Raw genomic sequence first — 25,289 nt, 5'->3', positions numbered from 1 at the left:
GATATAAAATCAGTTATTGTTGGCTAGAGTTGGGCCTTCCTAGCTAGAGTTAACTTTCAGCCAATCAGCATTTGATCAGAACTGTTAGCTTTGCAGAGACCTGCACTGTCTGTACGTTTGTGTAGGTTCGGTTTGTAGCTACGCAATCAAATACGTATGCAAGAGTAAAGAACAGCTCTTACCCCTCGTACGTTAGGATAGACGGCTCTCCAGAATGGGATCCAGCAGACTAGAGTCTCCAACTATCTCACCTTTTTATTCTTAAAGGCAGTTCATGTACAGTATGTGCAAAAATGTTGATTGAATCAAAGAGAAGAATTGTATTTTTTCTTTAGCAAGGCCGTTTTTTATATATAAATACAGTTATTATAAATTGGACTTACATAGATTATGTGATTAATTTGATTTAAGAGGACTACAGGGAACTGAATTAGACTGGATTGTGACTGGATTGGATCTTTAAAAGTACCTGTTGCCTGTTTCATACTCCACAAGAAGCGAGAACTTTGCTCTTGTTCTTGAGGCCACAAGAACAAGAAAAAAGTTTGTATGCAAACTTCGTATGTCAAAACAGCCTTTTAGTGAACTGGCACTATACGAATAAAGCTTACTTGATTTGAAAACAGTTTTCATAAAAAATATGGTTTGGTTTACATTTAATGATACAAAGAAATTGAAGAACGTGTAAAAATGTGTTTTGCTGGATCACTTAATATTCAATGCAAGTAGTTCTTTTGTTTGTTTTAAGTGAATTAGCTTAGCATTTCAGAGCCTCAACCAAAGCCAGCAAGTGTTTTTTTATTTTCTATTTTCTTTGCTTGGTAAGCCTCAGTCCTCTGTGCTACAACCTGCATGCTGCTCAGTCTTGTGGAACCAACTAGTACAGTTGTAAAGGGCTTTTGCTGCAGCTTTTTGGATCTGGTTGCACTGGCTTTGCTTTCATGTGTGAGACACTGTGAGCTTCCTCCTCTTCCCTCTAACCCTCTCTTGTGTCCTCCTCTGTGATGTGAGTAATCAGGCCTTTTCCTCCCGTTTACATGCATTGGGAGCTAACTGGAGGAGGACCTACTGCCAGTGAAATGCAGTAGTGGCTCCAGTGCAGAAAAAAGTCACAATCTGCCAGCATGTTGGCATGAGCTGCACCGGAGAGCAGAAAATAAACCGAGAGCTGTGTAGGGTTTAACTTTGTTCCATATTTGTTGTTGATGTTTAAATCCATCGGGTTCTCTTGTGGTACAAGTCAGTTCACCACCGACTTTGTTCTGAGCCTGTTTTTTATTCTGAAAATGTGTGTGATTGCTGACAGGTGTTCATTTTCATAATCACTTCTTTGTGGTGCTTTAGTTGTCTTTTAGGAGAACAGCAAAATACTGAAACACCCACTTTAAAAACAAAGAACTGACACCAAAATCAGCTTCACCTCATCATTGTGTCGTTTGTGGACTTCTGCCTGTACATCCATGGTTACAGAACATACAAAGAGAAAATAGCCAGCAGCTGGTTCTGCATGACGTTTCATTGTGGGAATAATTAACCACAGAGTTGCACTGCAATAAAACAGTTTTCCTTTTGTTCACATGACTTACATGTTGCATCACACATGTAGCATGTGGTGGTAAAAACTTTGTTTTTTCATAAAAGTTATTCAAGAGCATTTAAACATGTTTTAGGTGTTGTTACTGGTGTTGTTCGTTTCTCTTCCTGTAGGTGCTCTAGGTGGTTCTCTGCTTTGTTTTCTTACAGAAGATGTTTTAAGTTTGTTTACAGGTGTGTGTGTTTTGTTTTTTTCTTTTTACTTGCTTTGGTTTGTTTCAACTTTTCCATCTTTTTGTATCTTTGTCTCCTTTTTCTCTCCTTTATCTGCCCATTCTTCTGTAACTGCTGCCAGGTCCGGTATTCGTTTGTAATTCAGCTATTAAAGGAAAAAAGAATCATACTCAAGTATCAAGGGGAGCCTTGTATTCACAAAGCTTCATATCCTGTAAATCCATAAATTAGCTAATTTCAACATGGCAGCCAGACCATCATTCTGCTTGCCGTGGTGCTGGGCAGGACAAGGTTACAAATAAACATGGCGTTTTGTTGAAAGTCTCTATGCCCCAAAGGTAAAGTAATTTTTTAACATACTGTATTAAGTTGGCATTCAATTGCTTGAAATCATATTTTCAGTTTATAGCCAGTGTCTTGCTTGTTTTTGGTTTTAACGCAGATTATTCCCACAAAAATCTTTGCGCAAATTTCCAGTCTGACTTTAAAGCTGAGTGGTCGGGTGTCTTTTCAGAGGTCCCTCCTACTCCTCCGGTGGCTTTTTTTCCCTTCCAAAGTGGTCCAGCCTCCAAACCTGCTGCTACGGTGAGCAGTGAGACGGCTGAAATGTGTTTTCATTCCTTCCTCCAGCAGCCAAGAGAGCTCTTGGTCCTTTTTTTTAATACTATCCCATAATGCAGAGAATTTAACCTTTTATTTATTTGCCAACATTAATTTGTCTTGAGGTCTGTTTTTTTTTTGTATTTTCTTTCATTCATTTAGCTATCGTCTATCTATTCATTTCTGTAGGAGATGCTTGCACAACTGAAACATCAGTGAATCTTATATAAATCCTAATATCCTAAATATATTTCAGATTTTTTTTTTTGACAAGATTACCCTCTTCAGCATTGATTGTATCTGATACAGATTACTGCATTCTAGATGTAGCCTATAATTTCAGTGTTTGTGGATGTTGGTTGTCACTTTGGCTTATATTTTAGCTCTAGACTTCAATTAAAAACGTCTTTATTTATTTATTCATTACCCACTATATAGTCATTCAAAATCCATCTAATTACCCCAAAAACATCAAACTGGTTATTTTATATTTCTATTTATGTTCATGTCTTTCTCTGAAAGAAACAGTTTTTGTAGTGTGTAAAATCCTAATGTTCACTGTACATATAACCACAACCCCCAAAGAAGATTTACAAATTGGAGAGGAAATGTTCGACTTTATGACAGAAACACACACATTCAGTGTAAAAAAAACACACTTGTACGGTCTCTCTCGACCTAGTCTGCACCTGCTCTGTACTCAAACTTGATTTCACAGAGGAATGTCTGTAGTGTGTGTTTTGTGTGTGTGGCATTCAGTGGCAACACACAGAGGCCAAAAACAAAAGTTCCCTTTGTGAGCGAAGCAGCTTTGGGTAAACAGTGTTGCATACATGTGGGGACCCACAGTCACGGAAAATTATTCCCTCTAGACCCTCATCTGAATGGACAGGTTTAAAAGTCTGTCTTTGTATGGTTGGCTGATGCTTTGCGTAAAACAGCGGCACTTTTGGCAGCTTTGATTATTTCTCCTGTTTCTTGCTGTCAGTGAAAAGACCCCTGACTTCCATATAGGAAAGTCATTTGTATCTTCCTAAGTTTCAGCCCATTTAGTATTAATAGCCCTGTTTGTGTTTCCAGTCTGAGCCATGAAACTGCTTAGCTAGGACAAAACAGAGCCAATAAACTCACACATGAACACAAGAACAAATGCTGTATAATCTAGCTCATTTTTAGTGTGTTTTAGTGTTAGCGCTGAATGGTGCTACACTTTAAGAAACCCCATACCTGTCTTTGAAAACTCATCTTTAAACATTCACTACATTCTAGCTTTTAAATAGGCCATGGAAAAAATAAGAATAGAACAATGTCCTAATTTTCTCTAATATATTCCAGTTTACTATCATTTTAATCAACCCAGGAGAACATTTTTCTGAGCAGACGCTAGCAAAACAGCTAAAATCAAGAAAGACTCTTAAACCACACTAAAGATATATTTAATAAAACTATGCTGTGTTTTCCTGGTTTTGCAGATAGATAGATATTACCATCTATGATGTTTGGGTCACTTAAAGAATGAGTGACTGTCATGTCTGTTTAGACTAGGCTAGTTTCAGTAGCATGCCGCACCGCACCAGCTAGGTTTAGCTATCTCAAGTCACCATGATTTGTTTTGTGGCTCATTTTTAACTCTTGAGAATTTTTAAGTTTCAGTAATAAAATATGCGTTTATACAAAAGTCTGTTCTAGCTGTGTGTTCTAGACGTGTGTTAGCGCTCTTTATTAATTTGATCAAATATGTTGCTAGCTACAGCGTCCTAAGTTTGCATGGTTGAACTTTATGAATAGTTTTGAAATATTAATCTTTTTTTGCCATGAGTTTTTTTTTTTTTTTTTTTTATTCTAACCCATTTCCACCACACTTTTCTGTTTACACTACCTTATGTCACTTTCAGGACATTCAGGCCTCAGTCGACCTTACAGAAAAGACACAATTATTTCTTTGTGCTTATATAAACTAAATATAGAACATTTATAATATTATATAAATAGTCTTTGCTACATGTCCCTTTGTACGTTAGTTGCTCTGTACACATACTTTGAGCACTTAAACAGTAGTTAAAGTATAATTTTACACTTAAATTTGATATTTTGATGATGATGTTTTGTCTTAAGATATTTTGAGGAACCATTCATTCAATGAAGTAGTCAATGATTGCTTAAAGTAGTTGTAAATATATATACATATATTTATATAAATTATGTGCTGGTATAATAAATTGTCTTAATTTTGCACTAAAACAAACAATATGCTGCAGAGGCTAACACACTTCATTTAAGCCAAAAAAGTCTTGTTTTTTTTTTTTGTTTTGTTTTTTTTTTTTCATCTCTTTTACATCAGCTGTGGGCGATTGGTATTTTCCTTTTAATTAATTAATTAATTGATTTTTTTCTCCCACTGCTGCAAGTTTGTTATTGTTGTTTGCGAAATTTAGTTTGCTGAGTTGATGATTTACTTTGAGAAACAATTAAACGTCACTTGAGAGGAGAGCGTGGGACGTCTTTGTAATCAAAAGAAAATTAGGCATCAGTTGTTAACATTAGCAAGTTGCAGAGTGCCGTCTCATTGTTGTTTTTCTTTGTTGGTGCTGGGAGTAAAGCAGATTTGTTTGGGTTTTTTTCTTCAGATATCATTGCTTTGCTTAATTTGTTGTTCAGGCTGATAAAGTCTGTGGCTCATCCTCTGAGCTTTGCTGAATGAATAAACAATGAAGGTCAGGATTATTCCAAAAGTGATTTTAATGAAACCACGAAAACTGAGTGATTAAAATAAATAACAGTAAAATTTTTTGCTTTGTTTTTATTTTAAGCAGCTTGTTTTTGTTTCTTTGCTGAAATTGTGACACACACACAGTGACATTGATGATGTGAGACCATCCAATTCACAGCATGAACGACTGCATTCAGGTTTCATGTGTGAAGATAGTCGAGGATTTTATTCATTTATTTTGATGAATTGAAGCCTCCTGAAAAATTGAACCGCTGTAATTTCGTTACCTATTTTTCACTTTTTAATTGATAAACAAAGATTTCTCGTTTATCATAATCATTCATTATTAGTATTTTTTAAGAATGTGCAATTGTCATCTCAAATAAGAAAAGAAATAATAGAAAAAAGTCAAATTTTGTTTAGAATTTGTTTATTTTGCCACATTAAAAATGTGCCTCAACTTTATTTAAACTTTACTGAAGAAAATAACATTGCATTCTTCAAATGATTCCCCCTCTTTTGAGAACATTTGTGTGCATAACTATTTATTCCTCAAGTCATTCCCAGCGGCACAAAAAACTGCATCATTAATTCATTTGTTGCATTTATTTTTACATCAAAATTCATGAGCAGGTTTTTTTCTTTTTTTTATTTATTTTTTTTTTTACAAAAGAAAAAATTCTGCAGCAATTCAACAGATGAAAGGTTCAAAATCCACTTCAGTTCATTTTTCCATTTCAATTTTTAACTGTAAAACCCAAAGAAAACTATCCAAACAATGAAACATCTCTACTAAAAATTTGATCAGATTTTTACCTGAAGCTCCTCACTCAGTAATATACTTTTATTTTAGAGGATCCACAGTGTAAAGAGTCTCCTCTTCAGATTCCTAACAGCACCAGCTTCTAAAACCACACCTCCACTTCCTTTGATTTTAGTTTTTATAAAGAAAAAGAAAGAAAAAAGAGAAGAAGAAGTCCTCGTCTGTCAACAGTTTTTGCACTCATTTGTGAAATCAAACTCCTCCAAGGTGAAATGATATCAAACCCTGAGACGATTGAGTCCTTCACAGCGGTATGACCGGGGCGATCTACTCCCATCTGTGGCTATTTCCTGCTCTCTCTCTCTCTCTCTCTCTCCTTCCTCGGCTCAGATGTGGTTTTGTTTAAAGTTGACAGCGTTAATTAAATTAAGCCAGGTCTTGCAGAAGGCACAGTAGGAGAGAGCCGGCGGTCCCTGGTGGGCCGCGGGTGAAGGAGGGATGGGTGGGGAGCTAGAAGGGTGGGGGGTAAAGGGTGGTGCTGATGACTGGAAGGGATACAGGGAGGTAGTTTTGTGAGCCATACTGCCCCCTTCAGACAACCTCAGGGACAACAAACAGGTCTGATCTTACCAGTTATATTTTCCTGTATCATATAAAGGCAGATCATACATTCTCAGTACATTTAGATTAAAAAAAAAAAGAAGAAGCAGGCAGTCTGTAAACGTTTATCTTTAACATCCTGCTAAAACAGCCTCCTTACCACTGGTCACAAGTTTTCTTCCAGAGCTTTTGGAGCTGGATGCAGGGATTTTCCAACCCCCGTCCGGCCTCAGGAGCATTAGCAAGGTCCAGCACCGATGTTAGGTGATGAGGTTCCTGCTAATCCCAAAGGTGATGGATGGAGATGAGGTCAGTTCTTCCACAACAAACTGGGAAAACCGTTTGTTTTATAGGCCTGGCTTTCTGCAGCAGAGTATTGTTGTGTTAAAACAGGAAAAAGTGTTACAGCTGCTCATTGTTGTCTAAATTATTGTTGCATCCTGTTGTGTACAGATTTCCTTCAGTGAAACAGAGAAACTGAAAACAAAAGCACTTTTAAAAATTTTAAATGTAAAGAAGCATTTATAAACTAGTCTGTGGGATTATAAAGACTATTTTTAATTTAAACATGTAAAAACACTGATATAAAACTGAACTTTGATGAAAACAGATATCTTGTGTCCACTTTTAGATCTGCCTCTGTCTAAAAGAATGCAGCTGGGCTTTAAAAGACTATCTATAAAAACCTGAATGGACAAAACCAGAAAAAACATGCAATGACCTCACCCCCTGATGTGTGAATTAGTGCTGAAAATGACGTGTGCGCGCCTGTCTGTGTTAGCATGCTGCTCAAATTAGCTGTGTCGTACCCGGCCTTGGCAGAGGATGAAAAGAGAACGAGGCTACAGAGAGGAAGTGTTGACAGGGAGTGCAATTTCTTTCAGCAACCGCGTGTACAGAGAAAAAGAAAATTTCCCTTTTTGCATAAGGTAACTCCACCAATCATAGACCTCAGATGACAAAATATATAATAATATTTAGTAGATATTTAAACAGGGAGAGAGAGGGAGAGAGACACAATTGTAAATGACCTTCATCTCTTCTTGTACCAACAGCATGCCTTCAATCAGGTTTATGAAACCGCGGGTAACCATTAAAAACCATGTGCTAAATTGGCTGCAAACACATGATGCAGGATTTCGCTGCGGTATCCTGATTTAAAACCGTAATGGACTCTGCAGACAGAAAGCAGATAAGTGACTTTATCGTAGGTGTGAAAAGCTGCCATCGTACTGCAGGGACAGCTTTAGCGTTTGGACCAGAGACCCCAAACCCAGAGCTTCAGCCAGAGATGACCCCATGCTTCAGACACACTAACAGACAGCAGTGTGTTCAGTTATGTTTTGTAGATTCTTCAGTGGCTCATTCTACTTGAAAAAGCCACAGAAATACTGTTTGTCTTTAGAACTGCTTCAGCACACTTAGTATGTTCAACAAATGACAATAAATGAAAAATGTCAGAAAAGTTTGTGTAAATTAAATATGTGTTGTTTTGTGTGTGTGTGTGTGCGTGTGTGTGTGTGTGTGCCAAAGCTTTTTTCTTGGCTCTCAGCCCCAAAATGTCCTACACTGTTACACCACGGCCACCATTTTGTGTCAGATGGGAAACTGACTAATTGAATTACAGGCTTTCACTTGTGTTTGTGTCTCATAAATAAATCACAAAAATTCATAAATACAAATATAACTCACACATGCCTAAAAGTTTACCTTTAAATTCTCTTAAAAGATTGATATCTCTAGTAAATCTAAACTGTACAGTTTAACTTAGTGAATCTGTCTCACATTTGAATTGTGACCAATATTAGCGTTTGCTCTCTGCTAGCTCTTTATGTTAGCTTTTGTGGTCTCCTAGCTCTCTTGGTTGTACTAGCTTTTCTTTTCTGCTAGCTTTTTTTTGTTTGTTTTTTTATTTTGTTTTGTTTGTCTTTTGTTGTTTAAGTTTTGTGCTGTTAAATTTTTATGTTATATTAGTTTGTGCTCTGCTGGCTTTTTATGTTAGCTTTTGTGGTCTGCTAGCTTTCTTGGTTGTACTAGCTTTTCTTTTCTGCTAGCTTTTTTTTTTTGTTTTTTTTTATTTTGTTTTGTTTGTCTTTTGTTTTTTAAGTTTTGTGCTGTTAAATGTTTATGTTATATTAGTTTGTGCTCTGCTGGCTTTTTAAGCAAGCTTTTGTGGTCTGGAAGTTTTTTATTTACTTGTTTTAGCTTCTGTTTTCTGCTAGCTTTGTATGTTAGCTTTTGTGCTCTGCTAGCTTTTTTTTTTTTTTTTTTTTTGTAATATTAGCTTTTATGCTCTCCTAGCTTTTTTTTTTAGCTTTAGTGCTTTGTTATTTTTTATGTTATATCAGCTTTTGTGCTTTGTTAGCTTTATTTGCAAGCTTCTGTGGGCTGGAAGTTTTTATGTTATATTAGCTTTTGTTATGAGGTAAGGGTACAGTTGGCTGTGGATAGCAATATGCAGTCTTGAAAACTATTTTGTCTGTTTAAAAATTCATTTTAACTCATTCGAGATTGTTGAATCTTGGCTGGGCATCTCCCTCTCTTTCCTAAGACTTTCGCCCTGCATAATGCATTCAAATTTGTCCGAAAATGCGCCAATTAAAATCAGTAAGCAGTTGTGTTTTGTGTTAGCTTTTTTTAATTTTAACGACACATAGCTCAAAAAAGAAACTGCTTGTGAGCTAACAACCGTAGATTTCACTGCGCATGCGCATCTACTTCCGGAACACAGAGGTCGGTGCATTTGATTTAATCCACTGGGACATTTTCCACAAATGGTTCACAGGACGAACAATAAATTACACCAACAAAATTCCACATATTCTTGTGGTTTGCTGAAACACTTTCAGCTATCATCTACAGACATTTTAAATAAAAATGGAGAGAAACACTACAAAACAGTCAATTTTTGTCAAAATAAGAATGCAGAGAAAAATACCTTTGTTCAAAAGAAAGATAGGGACACTGAAGATGGAAGGTGAGGAAGATTTTGAGCAAGCTTAGTGTCAGCATGAGGAGGCACCATGTTAGGAAAAGGAACAACTCCAGGACCCCCAGAAAATTTTTAAAATGCATGAAGTGAGGGAGAAAAAAAGGTTTTGTGAAGCATTCAAAACTACTTTTCACATCATAACTCAGTTTTAATGCTATCTAGTGTTGAATTAATATCTAAAGTCTGAAAAATGCCTGGGTAAAATCTCACATATTCCTTTCACAAAATAAGTCTTTTTTTCATGGTTTGTAAAAGAGTTTGTAAAAGTTGCATGCTTGAACGCAAGAAATATGTTAAATAGTTTTAAGAAGTGTTTTATTGACTGAAGTCAGTCATATGTAACCAAGGATTCCAAAATGAAGAAAATATGAATCAACTGATTATCCCAAGCCTCCTACAATCTCCCCCGGTCACCCGTGAAAATGGTTTGGACCCATCCTTGGCATTCACCAAGTTTTCCAAATAGTTGTTTGTACCACTGTCTGACCTTTTCTTTGGAGAAAGGATTATATTTGTTCCTCCACAGCTGCCTCATTGCTTCAGAGGCTTCTTGTCAATGGAATGACCTCGGCTTGAGGATGTTTGCTGCCTTTCTGTTCTTGTGAGGACATTTGGTTTTAACATGGCCCCCCTCTCACTCTCTATTTTTCATACACATGCACACACACACATGCACATAAGTGCTCGCTGCAGATGTGAGCGTTCCGTGGTGCATTCCTGAACCTAAATATTTGGCTGCAGTAACAGGCAGAGTAGAGCGGCTCCAAGGCTGTGATGGAAATCACATGTTGTGACACACACTCACTCTCTCACACACACACTAAGCTGCACTTGAGGTGACAAACCTGCGTTAAGTTATTGATAATATGTTAGATATTTCACAGTTGTCCTTCTTAACCATAAGGAAATTTAGGATGGTCATACTTTAGGTACTGTTGATTTTTTTCCCCCCTTTATTTTTAGGGGACTGAAATAGTTGTTTGTGTTTTTGTCTTCCTTTTAAGATGGGATGAAATATTCTAGATTAAAATGTCAATTTGAATTGGAGAGATGTATAACATCCAAAGGAACTTAATTATTCATCCCAACAAAAGAAACAACTATATTAACATTGGTATATTCACAGTAATTACTGAGTTTAGTTTGTGACAAGGCCACCACCAAGCGATGCATGGCCAGCACTGCCAGCATTGACACTGCTCTGTGATCTTGACGTGAAAACTTACAAAAATGCCAAGTGCAGGGCTGAATTTGTGATCAAAGTCAGCTGTAATGTGGGATACTTGTGCTAACTATACAGTTGATCAATTTTAACAGTCCTGAAAATGGTTAAGAAGGTTGTGAGTATCCATCTTAGTACACACACAAACCTTGTTTTGTGGCAGGCTGGGTGGATTAGCATCATCTTAATCACAGTTTTCATTCTGAGCACGGTCTGTGTAAAGTATACCTGAACACGAAGAGCTGACAGAGTCTTTCTTCTAGCAGCAGGCTGTATTTTGCACTTGATAAACAGCTCGGCAGGACGATAGCAGGTTTCACACCGAGTCAGGCCCAAGACACTGGTCTGCAGTTTGACTTATGAACAAGCTGCAAAGCTCCCACAAAGGCTTGCCTGAAAATCCACCAAGAACATTTCAAGAGCCCTCAGGCGCTATTGTTGCGACCATTTAGACCAGGGTGCTTTGAAAAAGTTAGGGTAGGCAAAGTACGAGCATGCATTTTGCATTAGCCAATGATAATGGCTGCACATGAGTCAGACCTCACAGCTTTCATCATCTCCATTTTACAGCTTTGCTAGCGAAAGCCATTTACAGGAAAACTGTTGCTTGCACAAGATCTGTGTGTTTTACCTAATGTTTCAGAAATAAGAACTTTTGGATATGATATTGACAGCTGTTGTAGGCTAAATATGAACGCTAGCATGCTAATGTGCTCACAGTTACTGTGTAACATACAGTTAGCATTTTCCCTTGTTATTAGAATAAACTAATTAACTCTTGCCACTAAGAGAAGCTTAAGATAGAGGGAACACTGTTTGGCAAAAAGTGTTTAAGTATGAGCAAAAAAGTCTCCATTCTTCAGCTCTGCTAGTGTTTACAGAACACTGCCATTTACAGAAAACAGTATTATTGAGGAAAGACCTGTGTTTACTGGTACTGTTTCTAATATAATATAGTCTTGACATATTGGTAGGTATTTTAGACTAAATTTGAATATTAGCATGCTCATATTTAAACTGTAAGATGCAGCTAGCATTTATATTGGTTGTTAGCAACTACTAATTTACATTTAGGACAGAGACAAGCTCAGCCTGGAGAGAATCCTTATATAAGACATGTGGTGACATACCAGTTGTTAAAGACTTGTGCTTTATCAGTAATGACTCAACCTTAGATTATGACAGATATGAATCCCAGCCTGCTAACGTGCTCATAATTACAATGTAAATACCACTTAACCCAATTGTTAGCATTTGCTAAGTTGTTCTTAACACTAAGAGCAGCTTAAGCTGGAGGGAATTTTGATTATTTTGGCAAAGAATGTGGTGACATATGAGGACAAAATTAACAACTAAAAACTCTAATTAAAGGTAGTGCTTTGTGTCTGGCTTTGGCAGGCTGAAGATTGAAGCTTTCTCCTCCTAAAATGCAGTTATTATTGCCATTGTTGCCAATTTCTTACCTAAAGAAGAACGTTGTGCTTTTCTTTTATAACACTGTAGGTTTTGACCAGAATACCTTAACTGCCAAAGTGACATTTTGATACTAAATAAGTAGAAATAAGTTTAAGTTCTGGAAAGCCAAACTGAAACTGGAATCTCTAGGCACTTCCAGGAATAGGCATGCCTCATTTAAAATGCACTCAAGTATGTAATAACACTAATAAATAGGCTTCATGATTTAAAACAAGGCCTTTCAGCACGTTTATAAAAATATTCTGAATGTTGTAGCAGACTTTAAAAAACACAGATTCCCCATGATCCTAGATAATGAAAGGAGATGAATGAAGAGTGGGGTGGAATCATGTCTTCAGTGAAAGCAGCTCAGATAGAAGAGGAAATAGTTGAACTTTAGACATTGTAAATAAAAAGATGAATAATAAAAATAAAATGAGACTGACTGTTTTTAATGGTAACAACTGCATGGTATTACTTTTTTTTTAAAAATTTGGAAGAATTGGTTCCAGGTTCCACTGAGTTGTGAGACTAAAGAAGCAGAGTTTCACCCAGACATGATGTCATGACTTTCAGCTGGCTGGTGGGAGTTCATGAGAAGGAGAATTTAATGTCTGCTCCAAACTTTATGATAATTAAATAAGAAAAAGTTGAGTACAAATATCAAATCCAGGGGGAATCATCGAAGTAGTTCCAATCCACTCAGCATTGGGAATGTCAAATGTATTTGAAGACAATCTGGCTAAAAAATTTTAATTAATAATGTCTGCACTAAAGTGATGAACCAAATCATTTTACCATTTTTACCAGATTGTCAAAATAAATTATATTAAATTAAATTTAATTTAATTTCTGCAAGACACAATCTTCCAAGGAACTAAGTTTTAAAAAAGGGAAGGCAAGCGCATTTCAAAGGTCGTCATAAACCCAAATAGATCCCAACATGGAAATTTAAAGACTTTTCAAACTCTTGTTATTAGTGAAAGCAGCTGCACAGAAATTGGCCTAAATCTCTAAAGCTAACGTTGGTATTGTGAAAAGTAATTTAGCCCTGACCACAATCTTTATTTGCACCACTAACTAAATAGTTTTAATTTTCATGCCCAACCAATTGAAGTTATTGACTCAATTCAACTAGAAAGTTAAGGTTCTGTTATAACATAGTTTGTTTACATGTACCTACAAGCATGAAGCCACCCGTAAGGCTCATAGTAAGAGTAGAAAAAGAATGTCATTTAGCTCTAACCTTGATCTTTTTCCACTGCCAAACACATAGTTTTGATTTCCAACTCAACAACCAATTAAACTTACATAACAAGTAACATGGCAACAATATAGTGAATATTAGTCTGTTGTAGATATTTCGTAGAGCCGTTATGAGAAAACACTTACTATAGTAGCCTCAGTAGATTGTGGTTAATTAAATTCCGTAGCCAACTCAGGCGATAACTGGTGGACAAAACATCCCATCAGAATCATCCCATTCCTTTTCCATCATCTTCCTCTATGCACAGACAAAATGGCCTCTGACTTATTTTCACTTATTTTTGCAAGTCTCCACATCAACTTGTAAAATATCTCTGATCTTTCTCCAGCTGTTATGCCCACCATATTTATCACTGTGCAACGGCAAGGATAAATCGAAAGGATGCGGGTAATTTCGTACTTGGTCAACGAGCTTGTCTTCAGACGTTATTTTTAATGTTAACCGACTAATCTTGCCCCTACACTGCCCCTAGTAGTTACTTGTATATTGCAGCTCACAAACATGTAACGTCAATTTCGGAGAATGTGCACAAACAACTCTTCGAAGAAATGCAAAATACGTGAGGCAGCTATGATAATTACACGTGACATAATTAACAGAAAGTACATTTTAAGACTTAGTCTTGTCTTGAAGACATGAATGACCGAAGGTGCTGCACATTGCTACACTATTTAACCACATCCCCAACTTAAGAAATCTAAATTATAGCATAAATGCCAATTTCTTATATGCAAAGACAGCTTTCATATCAACAAGTAACACCTCCCTCCAGCCCCCCGTTCCCACAGAAAGTTCAGTTTTTGTTATTTTGCTAACCCCCCACCGAAGAACACCCCTTCAATTTGTTGCTTTTCCCAAAATGTTCCTCTTTTTTTGGGGTGAACAGAAAATTACAGAAAAATCACCATAAGGGCTGCTTTGCATTTTTAATTAAGAAACTAACATATGAATATATTTGCATATTATTGAGTTGCAGATTAAATCACGCATACATAATTAGCGTGCAGCAGCGCTCGTTCGTTTGCTCCTCTCTCTCTGTCTGCACTGTGCTTACTGCTTTTTTTGGCAAGCTGTGGTTCTGATAGATACCAGACACACATACATACACACCTTCCTCAGACACCCTTACACAACCTCTCCAAACACTTCCAGGAATCCTGTCTCTCCATCTCTGCAACTGTCAGGTTCTGTCGAAGGAAAATTAGCCACTGATTTCCTCCGTCAGAATTGAGGCCATGTCAGGTGTTTGATCTTGATTGTCTCCAAGTTGTAAAACTTTCTATTAAACAATCAAACTATAGCTTTGATATACATAGCTGGTACACAATGTGTAGCCATCTAGTTATGTAGTTGCTGTAATTGTGACTTAGAGTGTCAAGCCATCATTTATAGTGGGGGGAGTGGTAGCCTGGCAGTTACAGAGGTGGACTTGGATCTGCAGGACCAATGAGGTGGATTGCCATGGGCCCCTGAGCAAGGCCCTTAACCCTTCCCTGAAACATGGCAGCCTGCTGCTCTCTAGTACATCTGGGTCAAATGCAGAGGCTAATTTCTCAATTGGGATTAATTAAGAAAAAATATTCTTATTATTTTTACGTAATCTTTAGTTTAGTTTAATTTAGTTAAGGAGGAGCAAACAGAAGAAATATCCATGCCCATTTTTTTACATGACCTTATTTAACATGTTGAATGTGTCTCTGATAAAAAAGGGGTTTAAAGTCAAGTTAAGCCTGTACAGCTTCCCTAAAGATGCAATGATCCAATCAGTGCGTGCCATCACTGCCATAGAAATGTTTGGATTTATTTGCTAAACCTCATGGGTGACTGTTTTATGAGCAAAGTCCAGTGTGATGCTAGCTTAGTGGAAATCTCCATAAGGTCCAGGCAGATGGTCCCCCTTCCTGGTTCTACTGGAGATTTTCCTTCCTGTTAAACGGGAGTTTTTCCTCTCCACTGTTGCCCCATGCAGCTCAGGATGGAGGATTTGATCGAAAAGAGGATTCACTGCAAACCATTGGTTTTTAAGTAATTACTTTGTGAATCAGCTTCTATGAACACAGTTATTGTAAATTGAACTAATGAAACTCATAATAAATTGAATTGAATTGAGATTAAGATTAATTTTATTGTCCTCATGAGAGGAAATTCATCTTGGGCTTTCACCCCAGCTGCAGGCATAAAGTGATGAAGCACACTCAAATTCACGCATTCACCATCTAAAAGCATGCCAACCAATAAAAAAATAGTACAAAAATTGAATTAAACCCTAAAGGTGCATGAGTCTGAACTTCACGCTGAGAGTGAAACTGTTCTAGGTGTTTTTGTAGGACTTAGCATATGAACGCCAACAAAAAGTGCAACAAATCTTCTTACTGTGTGCAAACTGAAGAAGAAAATCTGTGCAGATATTGTTCTTGTCTTGTTTTGCTTACCTGTTTTTGGCAGTGATGTATTGGGAGCTTTTCCTAATGGGAGCCAGTCAGTGAACCAGGTGCAAGCTACATCTGAGCCCAGTTATTTTCACTTATTCTGCAGCATGAAAAGCCACACTGGATTATATCCTAGCAGTTTAGGTCATCACATGGATAAAGCAACCAACCTCAGTACTACTCACTATCAACGCAAGCTGAACTGTGATGGACTCTGGTGGATTGTAAGTGATAAAATTGTGTCATTTTTTTGTGATTGTAAGCAAACATTTCTAATAACATCCCAGAAATAGAGGCTTTATTTCCTTTTGGAGGCATGAGGCATGTTCCTTTAACATTCAATTTAATTTAAGTGGTGAAAGCTTGATTTAAGGTAAGTAGGATTATAACAGGTTAGGGTTAGGGTCACATGGATAGTAATACTGTGTGGTCAGGCTAAAGTTAATCTCCAGGTTGTTGTAAATCAATTTAATGTCCTCTCAAGTGGAAACAATGTCTGTCTGTTTGGGTGCCCATATCCTTCTTTCGTCTCTTTAAAATCTTGCTGATAACTCTACTGAAGTTTAGACCTACTGCATGAAAAAAGACTCAAATCAAAGGCTTGAGGTAGAGAAGTGAGAAGTAAAGGGAATGAAAGGAAATAGAAATAAATTAGAGAGGAGATAACCAAATGAGGGGAAAAAGGTAGAAAGGAGAAGTTCAGGAATATGGGAGGAAACCAGTCAACTCAGACAACTATAGAGACTAAAAGAAAGACGTCTACAGAGGGGGGATATTGAGGAAGACAAAAGAACAGGCAGGGAAAGAGGGAGAGATTGACAACTGGGCGTAGTGATTTGAAGGAAAATCCTGTCAGCGTGAAATCAGGATGAAATGTGAGATTATAATTCAACCAGGGATTAACTGTCATCTGAGCACCAAAGAGGGAGGAGGAGAACGAAAGGAGGAAGAGTGACAGAGTAGGATAAAAATGGGAGAGGGGAGGAAAACTGGAAGGAAATGGGATCTTAAAGATGCAGGAAAAGGAGTAAAGTAGGATGGCAGGTGAGAATGAGATAAAAATAATGGATGGGAAGGAGAAAAACAGTCTGTTTGATGGTGCAGGAAAGGAAAAGAGAGGGGCGAATGGCGAGAAATGATGGTGAGAAGCTTTTTTTAGTATCAACAATGATGAACAGACAGAAATATGGCGATGAAGTAAAATACTGTCAGCATTTATCGTATAAAAGGGGCGTTGCTAGGCATAAAGCTCTACTGGGGCACAGGCCCCCTACCACATGTCCCCCTTCTCCCATTCACACACACACACACACACTGCCTCGTGCCGCTGCCATTCCTACCTACCAAAAATACTAATTGAGATATTAATGAGTGTAAGAACATATTTATTTTAACAAACAGAACACTTTCAACATGGCAGCAAAAGCATAAATGCCATAACAGACTATGACAAGACAGAACTCTCTTCATACACATTCCAAAGTAATGGTTATTACCTGGTTTTCAGGGTGATGGTTCAAGTCAGTCTGAACAGGTTGTTTAGTTTTTGAGCATTAAAGCGTCCTGCTTAATTTTCAGTTCCACAAAGCGGTCAGTCACTTGACTGTGATTCACAAACGTGTCATGTTTCATTTGTTTACCAAACATCCTACATGAGAAACAAGAAGCTGCACCTTTAGTTACAGAATTTTCTAAACAGGGAAAGCTTTCAAACCATTTTGAATTAAATTAATGCTTTTTTAGTCCAAAGCAGTGCTGGGGATAGAGGGAGAACTTCACTTGTTTGGGGCCATCATGTCTTCCCCCTAAGTCACTTATGTCCCCTCCTCCTTTGTGGATGCTGGTTTTTGCTTTTGCCCCTTGACTAATGTCCTCTGTTTCTGTTGAAACTGCTCCCTCTTCATCTGTATGTCTGCCATCTTCATCGCACCGTCTCTCCTGACTTTCACCTGTATCTTGCCTGTCAGTCTTCATACTTTCACTTTGCCTCGACCACTCATGCACCTCACTCTCCTCCTCTGCTTTTTACTTCACCGAGTTGGTAAAGCTGGTGGGCAGGGCTTTCCATTACTTCACTTTCTTTCTTGTTTCCTCTTTGAACTCTTTCAACAACTAGAGGGCACTGTCAGGATTAAAAATTTTGTTTCATAAAATCATCTTGTTATTATCATTTTGTTTGGTCAATAAAATGTCATGAATTATTTCATTACCTTAAAAAAATAATTCTTGTTATAAATCAAAATAAATTTTCAACCTGGCTCCTATCGGCTTCCATAGAAGCAGCATAATTCTGGTTTAGCTGCAGTTGTCTTGATTTTCTAAAATCTGCCAAACCATGAGTCGTTTGCTAAACCTCATGGGTCCCTGTTCTGGATGTATTTCATAGGTGGTAAAAGGCTGATTTGAGTACTGCTTTAATATAGCTGCCAAACTTTAGCTCAGAGTCCAAAATGACACCAATATTTATGTCTTGATTTCAACATTGCTGACGGAAGCTGGACACTAATCTTTGGTTACTCATCTTTGTTTTTGCAAACAATACTTTCAGATTTATCTTTATGTAGCTGAAGAACACATCCACAGACTGGGTCAAATAATTTAAGCCTTGTGTGGGACCAGTCCCCTGGTGAGGCAGTAATGTAGAGCTGAGTGTCATCAGCATAATTATGATTAGATATTTTTATTTACATTAATTAGTGGTAATATATAGATGCTGAACAATAGGGGGGCCAAAATGGGGCCTTGGGAAACTCCCCTTCATCTTTGTTTGAGTAGATCTGTAGTTACAAATAGTTCCCATCTTTCAGAACTAGTCTGTAGGTTCCCACCCAATTTTCCAGTCGGTCTAATAGGATGTTATGGTCAACTGTATCAAATGCATCACTAACGTCTAACAGAACCAAAACCAAACTTCTGCCATCATACGTGTTTAGATGGATGTTTGAGGCTTTGACAGGGGCTGCTTGTTCCAAATCCTGACTGAAAGAAAGCTGCTGATAAGAGCTTTTTCCATTATTTTACTTAACAAGTGGAAGGTTTGAAATGAGCCTGTAGTTGTTCATTATTCACGTGTCTAAATGTCTCTATTTCAACAGTGGTGGAATCTCTGCAGTTTTCAGGTTTTGTGGGAAACAGCCTGACACAAGAGGTGTTAACTATATGTAGGTCAGGTGACATGCAGCTGAAATTACTTTTAAAGAAGATTTTAGGGAGCAGGATGATGACTTTAACTATTGTGTGACTATTGGCTCATCGTTTGAAGCAAAGATCAGCATTTTAGCAGTAACATCAATTAATAAGGGTTTAGCAAATAAACACTGAGCTAAAATACATCATTTTTACAATGATAGCAACACCTTAATGGACGTTATTTGTTATGTGCCGATGTCACAAAAAACAAAAAAAAAGAAAAAAAAAAACACAGTGTTTCCTCCTAGTTGGGTTAAAGGCAATTAGAGAGAGGTCAAAACCCACGTGGTTAGGCATTAAGCAACAACACCACCCTTACAGTCTTTGTGCTATTCCACTTTCCACGACCAGATCTTTTAACTTAAACGAGCCCCAAACTACAGACCAAACACTGCGGATGTAGGTTTAGCTCATGTAACAAAGTCGGTCCGATGTTGGGTTGAAGATCTTTCCAGAACATTTGCTCGCTAACAGGGATGCTTCAACAAGAACAAGCTCCCACCTGACAGCATTTTGCAGGTTTGCTGTCGCTGCTTTGAGTTTAACTTCACTCTTTAACTGGGATTGGCTAAAAACGTATTTCTGGTTTTGTCAAAAGGAAATTTTTCATCCACCCCTCCATCTTTTCTGATTCTTTTCTCATCCATTCGCATTTTTTCCTTCTTTATTTTCTTTACTTATCCAGTAACGTTTTCCCTTCCTTTTTTTCCATCCTGGAAGCTTGTTTTTAGCCTCTTTCCTGCTATTTTCTCCTCACCTGTTTATTTCCCCTTCATTAAATTTAGGAGGAGGGTCTTCCTATTTTGTCCTTGTCTCACCATTTTCTCATGCTTCTTCCTTCCTTTTTTCTTCTCATCTTTTTCTTCCTTTTTTTTACTTACTACTTCTGACCACTCCCTAATATCGTTCAGCTCTTTTCTTCCCTCTCTTCCACTATCCTCCTTTTTTCCTCCACTCTCTAGTCTTCTTGATCTCCTCTATGTCCGTAACAAGAAAAGAATCAAAACACTGCCTCTGTTTCTTTACACCAGGTCACTCTTTTTGGTTTCTACCTTTCTTATTTTTTTCTCCTGGACTCTCTTCTTCATTGCTCCATCCTTCCCTCCCTCCATCTTTCCCTTCATTTCCCATGCAGTCTGGTTGGGTACAATGCTGGGAGCCAGCCAGCGCTGCAGACAGATGGTCCACTTATTAGATGTGCATCAGCCCTCCCTCCTCTTCCTGCAGCTCGCTTTTTAATCAAATTAAAGCTGAAAGAGGAAGAGAGAGAGAGGCAGAGAGATATAAACTGAGAATGGATAAAAGAGAGAGAGAAAGAGGGGTTTGGGAGGTCTGTTCACTTGTTTTGGAGTCTATTATTTGTCTGAATAGGATGAATGATGACAATGTTAATATGAAATTTGGAAGACTGAATCACTGTCTGTCCTACTGTTGTCTGCCTGTAACCCCCCCTCGCTTCCTCACCCTTCGCTCCATATTCCTGTATTTTTGAAGGGGCGCTCCATCAGTTTTACACATGAAGATCTGCTCACTTGTTAGTCTTCGTTCTTCTGAAGCTGTGAAAACAAGTCTATAAATGTTTGTGTGTCAGGTCAGTCGAGGCTTTGTTGGTTCTTTTCATCAGAAAGTGACAGATGATGTCATGACAGTGTCATCGGGATTAGCTCGGCTTGTGACTGCAGACCACAGCATAACGTATGGTGAGTTTAAACTAAATCACCGGGCAGAAGTCTTGAGCCACAACTCATTTTTGGAGATGGAAAACAGAAAAATGTGAATCAAACATGAATCGTAACGCATGTATGAGGCCAATAAAGTCTATAATTGGTCTGAGCTTTATTCTTCAGCACAGCCTGAACCCTCTCATTGTCTTTTCTTTAAGCAGTATTTAGGAATAGTTCTTTAGGCTTTTCCAAAGCTCTTCTTTTGAGCTTTTAATTAGGCTCTGAGGAGGATGCATCTGTAAGGAGGATGCATAAGACCTGGGAGGTGGGAGGGGTCGTTATGTCTTTTACTGGCTGGAGAGCTCACAGTACAGGTAGGACGCAAGATGGAAGCTGGATTAGCCGTCGAAAAGGGACGTGTCACTGAGAAATTCTGCAAAAGTTCTAGAGTGTGTCTTTAAGGCCCCTAAACCAAGCACAGCATAGAAACTGGTGACCTTGTGACCTTACATCTGGTCAGATTGGTTCCCACACTTCCCCTACTGGTTACTCACACATTGCAGCTCAAATACGTAGCAAAAAAGACTGAGGACATGCAAACACAAAATACACGAGACGGCTGTGAAAACATGCATGTATGTGTAATTAAAAGCAAGTCATTTCTCAGCCTTTTACTCTTTAGTGCAACAAAACTATTTTAAGCCCATCTAACTGTGTTTTCTTTGGCAAATTTTCCAAATGACCTGTTTTTAGACTGAATAACAGTTTGTCCCTTCAGTCAGGTATCTTTTAATGCCTGAATTAAATAAGTAAGAGTTACCTGACTTAACCCTTTATATACTGTTATTATTACACTGTTGCTTTTACTATTATTATTATCATCTCACAAGTGTCCTTAAGTGTATTTATTCTCTTTTTCTACTTGCTAATGGCTAAACAAACAAATAGAATTTTAAAAGAAAAAAATTCCAAGGAAAAGGACTGGACTGATATCCAAAGAAACCTTCCAGGTTTTGAACTTGACTAAGACCGCCACTTTTATCCTGATCTTCCTCCATCCATAAACTTTAAATAACATGTAACAAGGACATTTAGTATTCATCTGGAAGAAAAGTACATGTTCATGTTTGTGAAAGGCTGTCAAAAAAATCTGAAATATCATGATATCATCTCCCACATCTGGATGTCTGGGGAGTCCAGGCTTTCCTGAATCTGCCTGTCAGCCAGACTTACAGCGGTTATTTTTAAGTTTACCTTTCATTTCCAGGATACCATCAGACAAGTTTGAATGAAACTTTGTGATCACTTTACAAATAAACAACATAACACAGGAAGCAATGCTAAATAATCACAGCTAATACTGTGTTCCAGAAAAAACATATTCAGCCAGATGAGACATTCAGGTGTTTGTGGCGCCCCCTGTAGGACGTAGTTTTCTTGGTTAAGACTGAGACTCATGAAATACAACTTTATTAAATTTTATTTTTTGTGATAATTGAAAACTATCAGACAGGAGAGTAAATATGGCAGAATGAACTGAAAAAAGAAGAGAGTTAGAATTAAAAGGGGAGGGAAAAGGGTAGAAAATGATGGAAAAGCGGGAAATGAGGGAAAAGCGAAGGAGGAGAGGATGAAACAAGAGATAGTGGAACAAAAGATGAGAAAACAAGAGAAGATGCAATGAGAGAATACTGGCCCTGAATGGAGGAGTTTGAAAGAGGAAACATAAGAGGAGGAGATTAAATACCGTGGATTTAAACAAAAGAAGATGCAGAAGAAATCTTTCAAAGGAAAGGGGAAAACAGAAAGAAAATAAGTGGGAAGGAAGAAGGAATGAGAAAAGTAAATAGGAAACGAGGGAAGGAGGGAATGACAAACGGTGAGAGGAGAAAAAAGCAAAAGAAGAGGAAAAAGAAAAAAAGATGTTTAAAAGAAGCGCGTGTTCTGAAAGCAGTGGAAAAAGTGAATATTCGGCTCAGTTCAAAGGCACGCGGCGAGCTGCAGCTCCGCGCGAGGGAAGGGGGGGTGGAGGGGAAGGATGGCTTCCAGATTTACTGTGGAAAGTTGAAAGAGTGTCGGCGACCGCGAGCGTGTCCGCAAGCGTCTGTTCGCGCGCGTATTCTCTGAGTGAGCGAGCTACGTTTCACCCTCTGTCTCTCTCTCTCTATCTCTCCGTACATTTCCACGTGCGAGAGCGAGGGAGAAGGGGAGGGGCGCTTCTCCCTCTCTCCCTCCCTCTGCCTCTCCCTCTCTCTGCCTACTTTGCATATTCCGCGTGCCTCGGCTCGGCCATATGGGAAAATGCAACTGAAGGAATTGTCGGCGGGGAAAAAAACGCGCAGGCAGGAGCACGCGAGCGGAGCGGCGAGAGTTTGAGACCATAACACAAACCCAGAAAAGTTAAAATAGCAGAAGACGAAGAAGAAGCAGCAAAGGTGGAGAAGAAGAGACGAGAAGGGGCGGGGGGAGTGTTAGCCTGAAGAAACCAAAGCGAAAGAAGACAGCGAAAGAGAGAAAAAAGGGGGAGAAATATAGTTTTTCTTCTTTCTGCGGAGGAGAGGAACGATGTATTGTGCGTACACCATCCCCGGGATGACAGGCAGCTCACTCATGTACTACTACAACGGCAAAGCGGTAGGAAACACTTTCCCCATCTTTTTCTCCATTCCCTGTCTTTTTCCGTCCGCCGCGAGGGGTTGTGTTGCACGAGAGGCGTCCGTGAATGTTGGTGTGTGTGTGTGTGTGTGTGTGTGTTTGAGAAAGAGAGAGAGAGGGGAGGGAGGCAAAGAGCGATGGAAGAAAAGAGTTGAGAGAGAGAGAGAGAGAGAGAGAGAGAGAGGAGGTGTGAAGGTGAGGAGAGCTTCTTTTACGCTCCAACTTTACAGCGCAGTCGCGTCGCCGTCAGAGCGCGTGCGGACCGTTAGCGCTCTCTGTCAATCCGGCGCGGTTTAATTAATGAAGGCTGGAAAGATGTATCAGTTGGCGGAGAAAACTAAATAAAAACAAATAAATTAATAAATAAAAAGTGTGTTGTGTAGAGAAAGAAGTATCAGTACTGTGTAAAGACCTCGTTGAACCTCTAAATTGTGTGCTTACAGTGGCCGGTATATGTTAGCTTATTAAAATATAAACAATTAATAAATAGGTCCCAAACCTCACGGGTTTTTCTCTGTTCTTTAGCTTAAATCTAAATTGCTCCACTTTAAATTTTCTTCTGTTTTATTTTTTAAATGGACAGCATGCACTAAAATTTTTTCTTCTGTTGGTTTTCACACCAGGCCCTTTTTTTTTATTTCTTATTTCTTTTTTTTTTCTTCTTTTTTTTTACTTTTAGCATAAAAAACACTCAGGTTTTTCTGTCAAAATTTGGCTCCAGATTGTATTTGAAAATGTCTTCATAATCTCTAAAATATATTTGTGTCCAAATCTAAAGCCGGAGATGAACAGTGCTTAATTTTGTGTAGAGATTTCACTGGCATTTGGCATTAATTTAAACCTTATTTTCTCGTTTCCCTTTTTTTTTTTATTAATCAGAAATTATTTATTTTCCCCTTTCATGTTTTTGGAAGTTATTATAAAAAAATACCATGAGTTTCTGGAAGTTTCTGTAACACTGTCTGGCATCACATCTGAGAAAATCATCCAACAATGCTGTCTGACCTCTGATGAACCTGCCAGTCTCCCAGTAACCTGCACCTGTAAAACACCACTAACAGGAGGTGGTGGTGGGGGAGTTGGTTTTCCAGAGATGTGAGGGTAAAGCGGGATGGAAATGAAGCCAAAAGCTGAATGGATTTCACAGGGGTGTTTTCCACGTAAAAGGCAGGAACGTCTGGAAGTCGCAGGTGCACATGAAGATGGACGGCTGGGATTTCCTACAGATCCACCTGTCAGCAAACTGTCTGTCTGACTTTGTCTCACTCATGACTGCTTCATATCGGCTTCAGGGCAAAAAAAGGGGGGTGACAACGGGGGGCGCGTGAGGGCCGAGTGATCGAAAGAATCACAAGAAAACTTTAATAAGAGTAAATTTGGAGGTTTTTGGTCTAATGAATGAATTTGAAAGCTTTAAAATTTGAAGTATTTTTTTTTTAATATTTCTATCTGATTTCAGGCTCTGAAAATATTAAGATTAAACCTGAACTAATCTATGTTCAGATGGTTTTAAACCGACTTCAACGCAGTTCCTCCACGAGTTTCTGGACGCCAACCCCTTTCCACATGCCCGTTTGCTCCGAGGCCTTTTTCTACCTGCTTTCTCGCTGTAGTTCAGGGCCGTCTTTGTGTTTTTAAACCGCAGCTCTTAAGTTGAGCGATGCCATGGGGCCCCTGCATGGCACCGCCGCTTGTTTGGCGGCTGACTGCTGGATGCCACATTGTGCCGACGGTCTTGATCAGGTGCCAAGCTGCTTTCCATCTTCACTTTACCCCCCTTTGTCTCACTCGGTCTGCTTTTTTAAAAAAGAGAAAACACACAATTAATAAAGCAGTCGTCGTCATAAAGTCATCGTTGTCTGCTTTTGATTTGTTTTTATAGCTTGTTTTGAGGTTTTAATTTGGTCGGTGCATTATTGATGCAGAGAATTGGAGCAAGGAGGGAAAACTGGGGCAGAGTGGTCGAGGTTTGACAG

General features: G+C 38.4%; 1 protein-coding gene across 7 annotated transcripts in view; it reads left to right on the top strand.

Moving 5' to 3' along the window:
• Window positions 1–25,289, top strand: part of LOC121629940 (transcription factor 4-like) — a 261,687-nt gene that overhangs the window by 147,761 nt on the left and 88,637 nt on the right. For 2 of the 7 annotated variants that reach the window (XM_041969883.1, XM_041969884.1), the window contains exon 1: window positions 21,878–23,292. The exons of the other annotated variants lie outside the window; for them this stretch is intronic. In XM_041969883.1, the coding sequence (XP_041825817.1) occupies window positions 23,224–23,292 (69 nt within the window). In that variant the 5' untranslated portion in view covers window positions 21,878–23,223. Of the gene's footprint in view, window positions 1–21,877; window positions 23,293–25,289 lie in introns of those variants that run through there. 7 annotated transcript variants of the gene reach the window in all.

Source organism: Melanotaenia boesemani, chromosome 19, assembly GCF_017639745.1.
Source record: "Melanotaenia boesemani isolate fMelBoe1 chromosome 19, fMelBoe1.pri, whole genome shotgun sequence".
NCBI lineage: Eukaryota > Metazoa > Chordata > Actinopteri > Atheriniformes > Melanotaeniidae > Melanotaenia > Melanotaenia boesemani.
The sequence above is the reverse complement of the archived record's forward strand: the minus strand, read 5'-3'. Positions and strand labels throughout refer to the sequence as shown.